Below are 6,581 nucleotides of genomic sequence, written 5' to 3'. Positions count from 1 at the left end.
ACCATGATTCTTTATATAAATCAACACATGACATAAAAGAATCTTGTAAGATATACTAAGAGACATGGCTTACACTTCTAACCGGCACTTGAAGTACCCTCTCAAACCAGTCTTGCGCAACTCCTCTATTCTTTACGGATAATAAACCAAGTATGAATACAGGCAGAATAGGGGCATTTGCCGTGAAAAATAGGCCAGATGCCGGGACTGCTTGTATGCATTTGGCTAAGGCTTCTAAATGCCTTCTCACATATCGGTGACTAGGGGGGTACCTATTAGCTGGTTAGCTTAACTATTTGGAAGAACGATCTATACACAATCATCCATACCTCTGCACTCGGCATCGAAGATAGATGATCGCGGTGAGAAGCCAAGCATAAGCTGTTTGTTCGATCACCTTTGTGGTTGAGTCAATAGCAGACTCGGCCGACTCGGTGGATTTTAGCTCATATAGCAGCTGGAGTAATTTCTTTGCTGTTAGGGGCACCACAATACTTCGGTTATCCTGGTGCAACCTTGTGGCACAGTAATTAATCTGACTCATGATATGCAGTAGTTTCGGTGAAGTGCCGCATCCTCCATGGATCGTCCAGACATCCTCAGATGAAGCCTGTAACAACCAGCTAAATCGATGGCTTTCCTCTATTGGAACAAACCTTTCTGGCTGTGGAAGTTTCGACGTTACCTGCGTGAGGATGATTCCCCGGGCAACCAAGACGGCCTGAGAGATGTGAAGGCTTGTCGGCTGGGGGTGCTGAGGGCTCGTCGGTGGCGACACCCTAAAGTTAAACGGCAAGGTGTCTCTTATACGCTTTGGAATCTTCTGATTCCAGCTTTCTTCCTCCAAGAAAGCGGATTTCTGCCCCATTTTATCGAGGTACTTTTCCGCCAGCCTTAATCCCTGATACCATGCTGGCTCAAAAGGAGCCTTCGTTTGATGCTCGATCCGGAGGGTCTAATCGATTAGTGTATGTAGTTCATATTGGAGGAAATTCATTACTAACATCTATAGTGGAAAGAATTATCAGTAATGATAAGATCTCGATAGATGATCCGTCTTGCTTGCAGTTAAGGAGGTCGCGGAGGTATGCAACAGTGCGCTTGTGTAATTGGATGGCTCGATAGCCGAATGCATGGTTGTGGATCACTCGATCCCCATTTTCTTTGTCCGGGGTATGGTCGTGAAGATGCACAGCAGCAAGGCATAGAATAGCCGATCGGATTCCCGGACTATTTTGGAATGTAATAAAGTCAAGCCATGGATTCGTTTCGTGTATAAAACTTTTGCCAGTGCAGATAGCAAACCAATCTAATGGGAGACAAAACGTTAGATATACAGAACACACTCTGGGTTATCTATCGTCGGACAAGCGCTTCGAATGCAGTAAACCATGTATGACGTACAGAAGGCTAGCAAGGTCCGATCTGACGGCTTTTGGACTGCCACGTTCCAACAGGTTGGCATGGCTCGTTGGGGATATGTGAGAACATGAGCTTTTCCTCCCGAATTGGGGTGGGCGCGTTTGAACTTGAGAAAACTGTTGATTTCGCTACCTATCGGTACAGGGAATATTTTCTCTCCCAATACGATAACATTGTCGCTGTATTCAAAGGCGTTAAGCACAGACTCTTCTAATGCCTTTTGCTCGAGTACTGGCATTGCCTGCAAGCCGGCATGCGGCTTATCCTCTGATATGGTAGCCGAACTGCTTGAGCCAATCTGTATACCAGGGCTCGGTAATAACAAGATAGAACTCAAGTTGATGGAGTCTACTTCAGGATTTGCTTGAGAAATCTTTGACTTCTTTGCATGTTCATCATACTGACAATCGCTAGCTGGCCCACGTTTGGCTGAAGAGACGATGGTCGGGTTCATATTTTGGGTATTCAACTCCTGAAGCGGAGCTTTGCAAACCCCGAATGCTTGATCTGAATGAGTCAACCAGCCTTCAGACAAGGGAAACAGTCTTGCCACCAATAGTTGCAATCATGAGAAGTAGCGATAAGGTGCAGTATATTAACTTACCGCCGAGCTGTAGCGAAAATGGAAGCAAGGAAGGGGGCTCGTAGACAGTATCGGGGGGATAAACCTGGCAAAGGGACTCCATCGTAGATATTTAAAACATGTGTTGGCCAGTTTTGGTCGATGATGGAGTGGCTAGAAGAGAATGAGAAATGTAACGAGGGACGGGCTGATGGTTTGCTTGATACTGGATAGGGCTGGCAGATAGCCATATTAAAAGTGGTTTAGATGAGGCGCGTTCCCGGCTACCTGGTCATGCCCGGTCATGGCGGCGCCACGACCGGGCATTATATCTCATTTGATGACATTAATCCCGGCACTTTTCACAGTTAGGCTGGCCCGGTAGAGACTGAATCCCTCCATTCATAATCCACCAGTGCTGCTGGCCTGGGCTATATTGCACGTTTGCTGGTACGGTGGGGGGCAATAAGTTTGAATCCAAACTCAAGTACACATTCAGTGACTAACCGGGGTAAGACCAGTTTCCTACGTAGCAATACCCCAATCGGGATAGCCTTTTGCCCGATACAGCTTAGCACTTCCTTTATCAAGCTAAAGCAGTGTATACGGGAGCTTGATTACAACAGCTGGTACTTCAGCCTGGATTCAAACTTATTGCATCCCACTGTAGCAGCCCCAGGCTTGCCATGACACGGGGACGGCTCGTATCGCCGGCTACTGTCTCATCCGTGACAGTACCGTTTCAAGTGGCGGAGAGGCTCGAACTGACATTTACAGTAAACAGCCTACTCTCGACCCGCCATGGCACCAAATGATACGGTGGTAAGAGTAATAAGCTAGGATCGATGATTAAGACTTCTTTGACGACTTAACGCGGCATTTGTTCAAAATGGATAGACCGACAAATTCCAAAATGTTCTAGACAAATAAGGGTGCCTGTGTATAAATGGGCGATAGAATACGGCATCGACGCCACATCCTTGCGTCCATATAATAAACGGCTGAAATAAAATGTTCCCAAACCATCAGGAGTGGAGGGTTTTTGCTTTTTAAGAACCCACTAGTGACTCTTATCATGTATCTGGCGTTTAGTGGAAACCAATAGGGCTCAAGAAGCTCCTGAATACGGTCCTTGCTTACTGCGCTAGCTTCGCTCTGCCGGAGTTCCGCGTTTAGGCTATTGGAGTGTGGCGTTCCTCGCCGATGGGTTTTGCATGTCAGAGCCAGTTGCCTCTCACACCATCGGCGTTTGTAAACCATTGTTACATATGACCAACAATTTCTTCTCCTCCGTGTGCAGAAGGAGGAAGCGTTTCAATTTTTCAGTTGGGGCTTCGGGCACGGACGCACCGCTTCGCCACCATCAAGCCCGGCTCCAACATAACTATGCGTCCCGCTACTTTGGGCAACGTCGACAGGGATAAGTTCCGATGGGTCCCGCCTTATCAATGTGATTCGATGCGTTGGTGGAGAAAAGATCCGCAGAAATCTGCAGCCTCGTCCTGATTGAGTCTTACCCTCACTTCCCGACTCATGGCTGCCAATGACAACCGGTCGGCCAATGTTGTGAATTGGATTCATTATTTATGTGGGATGGGATGATGCTTAAAAAGTGAATGGCAAGGCCTAGCGGGGCTTTGAATGGACTGGATGCAGCACACGCCCGCGCTTTGAAAGCCCAAAATCAACATGTTGCATTGAAACGCTGAGCGATGGGAGCAACAAAATCCGCTGCAACTTGCAAGTGCAGCATACGTATTCCCTTGTACCTTCGTCTCTCAGCGAAATCAAGGAACAACGCGAAGCAAGCTCTGTGACTTTCATGTCATATGCGAATGTGCAATTTGCATGCCTGGTCTTCTTCACCTGAGACCATGATTTGATTCCCGATTGGCCGCCCTAACAATTTTTGTACAGGAGGAAACATCTCATCCTGGTAAATCCCAACGAAACACATACAGAGAAGTCAACTTATCATAGGGTTAATCCTGTTGTGTTTATCCTTTGCTAGGTGCTTCTACTCTCTCTATTCAGGTACATATCAAGAATTTCCTCGCCGCTGTCTCCTGCCTGCACTATGAAACTCTTTCTCCGACACCGTGGGGATGCAGAGAGTAATCTGAAACATTTTTGTGCGGCTTGTATCCGGCACCTACAACATGTTGAGACATCATACAGGTCATCCACTCGAGTGGATTAGCTTGGTCAGCTGCCTCTAGAAACTTAGCCACCTATAAGGCTAGGTACTTCACCTTGGGCCGCTACCCTAGCGTAATGTAATTAAGCAAGGAAAAAGAAATTCGCATTGTGTAGCTCTCCAGCCCGCCGTCACTTGTTGGTTCAATATGCGACCAGAACCTCTTCCTTGTGGGAGGCCTCATTTTTTCGCCAACCAACACACAGAAGTGAGTCGTCGAGACTGGTTAACGCTAATGTCAATGTCTCACAATTTTGTGCAACAATCAACTGATGAGAAGAGGCATATTAGGCAATGATCAGCAAACAAGACTTGGTGAAATATGCTCAACATGCATGTAGTTTGGCCAAAATCCCGTTCCGATCAGAATTAAGTGTCTACCAGATCTTTATTCTGATAAACGCTCGCCGAGCAAATCAAGCTGTAATACTAGTCAATTGATAGAATCAACATGATACGATTCCCTAGTGTAATCGCTAAGAACTCGAGATTCAAGACAAGGCTGTGGCAGGTTTGGGCGTTTTTGTTGGTTTAATGCATTTAATGACACAATATTCAGGCATGTTTTTACTTATGTGGCAGAGACCAGTGTCCCGATGTATGGCCTGATACAGATGCCACGTCACGCACCCTGATGAGTGCCCGCTCCAAATGCAGTTTCCAAAAAGTTTAAGGTTCTAGATTGCCATGTTTTCTTCCTAGGAGAGTAGCATTATCAGGAATCTTGTTTCCCGACCGCCGAGAGATTTCGGTGAGGTCGCGAGGCGCATCCCGGGTAACAGACACATGTGGTATTGATGAGATCGAGTTTAATTGATTCCTATATCTAATGACCAGGACATGGCTGAGAGATTGATGCTTGGTCAAGCCTCTTGCAGCTGATACTAAACATGAAGCCATGACTTATTCCATGCTTTCTCCCATCTTCTGCTCCAAGTCTTCAGTCAACTCCAAGAGGCTTTCTCGAAGGAGGAACCGTAACAATCCACCCTCGTATGCGTTGTTCTTCGCAAAGAATTTGTTGTTCTTTGAATAAGTTTGTAACTGTCTATATGCGCATTGGTGCAATACTGCTACTTTGATCTGGGAGAGGTACCTATTAGGTCTAGCCATGTCTGTCCTAAGCTATGCTAGCACGCTGGCTTCTGTCTACAATAAGCCATTATAGAGCAGTCAGGTGTGCTTGCCTAGGAGTGCAGCACCGACGTTCTTTCAAAACCTCCTGACGTTATCTTCTAGCTGTTTCCTAATACACTGACCTGATCGAGCTATGTTTAAGGTTATCGATCGCATTTGGGAAACTTCAGGGCCAGGACGACATCGTCTCGGCTTGCAGCTTGCGCTTTTTTCTTAGCCATCTCCAGGGGCCTGTATTCAGTACTGGTGGGCATCCACATGACAGCCAGCCCTTGACCCTCAGTGCATTGATGGAATTATATATGCACCTAATATACTCTTGACCAGACTGCTGACGAGGGTTTCGGACTGTGAGCACGGCAACTTTGTTGCTCGCCAACAGTGCCACACTTCGATACTCATGGTCGGGGTAAGTATCTCAATGCTTCACTTTTTGGTGTCAGGTCATGTTATAACTGAAGCTGACAACTGGGCGCACGGATGTATTTCACTGCCCTTTCAATCGAGTTCGCTGCTTTACAATAACCCCGCATGTCTTACTATCCTGCCCTGCCCGGCGGTTAATCGGGGAAGGGGGTGACAGCTTCCAAGGCTCAGACGGCAAAACTCGTGGATGGCTGCAGATACGAGGCGCGGGTAGTCGTGGCCCATTTGTTTTCTTACTGGCGTTGGTTGAAACGTGCAGAAATTTCTTTTGTTGTTTATCACTGACGTGCCTGTTAAATCGTGTTTAAGCGGAGGCAGTTGAGAACAGCCTGCTGAGAAGAGTGGGGCTCTCTTGGATGCTGGCCTCAAATACAATGAACAGATGACAGGGGTAGTGAGCAAGGGTTTGAATGCTGCGATAAAGCTGCAAAGGCTCAGGAGTCTTAGTCCGAGGACAGCAAGAAAGCTTTTCGCAGCCACAGTGGCCCCAGTGGTGGACTACGCCTCAAACATATGGATGCACGCCTGCAAGTATAGAAGGGCCAGCCCTATTACCTGAGTTCAGAGAATTAGAGTAAACGCGATCGTGGGGACGTTTCTCACGGTGGTAACAAGCATAGCAGAAGCAGAGGCATACATCCCCAGTGCATAAGAGCGGTTCTGGAGAGGGGCAATCAAGATGTGGACCGACCTACATACCCAGCCAGTGGTCAACCTACTCTGAAACGCTACGTCTCGCATCCGGAAGTTCAGAAGGTACAATCGCTCGCTATTCTACGAGGTAGTGGTGGCTCTTAATGTAATTCCGATGGAGGAAATAGAAACGATTAATCCGTT

At 47.2% G+C, this 6,581-nt stretch overlaps 1 protein-coding gene across 1 annotated transcript; it reads right to left on the bottom strand.

The window, feature by feature from the left end:
- Positions 1 to 319: 319 nt before the first annotated feature.
- On the bottom strand, positions 320 to 1,876 carry FOXG_16002 (uncharacterized protein; the record flags this gene model as incomplete). Its single annotated transcript, XM_018396088.1, has 3 exons — positions 320 to 955; positions 1,005 to 1,309; positions 1,405 to 1,876. 3 exons carry the CDS (start codon positions 1,874 to 1,876, stop codon positions 320 to 322), a joined length of 1,413 nt encoding a protein of 470 aa, XP_018256356.1.
- Between the last annotated feature and the right edge of the window lie 4,705 nt (positions 1,877 to 6,581).

This window comes from Fusarium oxysporum, genomic scaffold, assembly GCF_000149955.1.
Source record: "Fusarium oxysporum f. sp. lycopersici 4287 supercont2.30 genomic scaffold, whole genome shotgun sequence".
NCBI classification, from domain to species: domain Eukaryota; kingdom Fungi; phylum Ascomycota; class Sordariomycetes; order Hypocreales; family Nectriaceae; genus Fusarium; species Fusarium oxysporum.
This window is presented reverse-complemented; position numbering and strand designations above follow the sequence as displayed.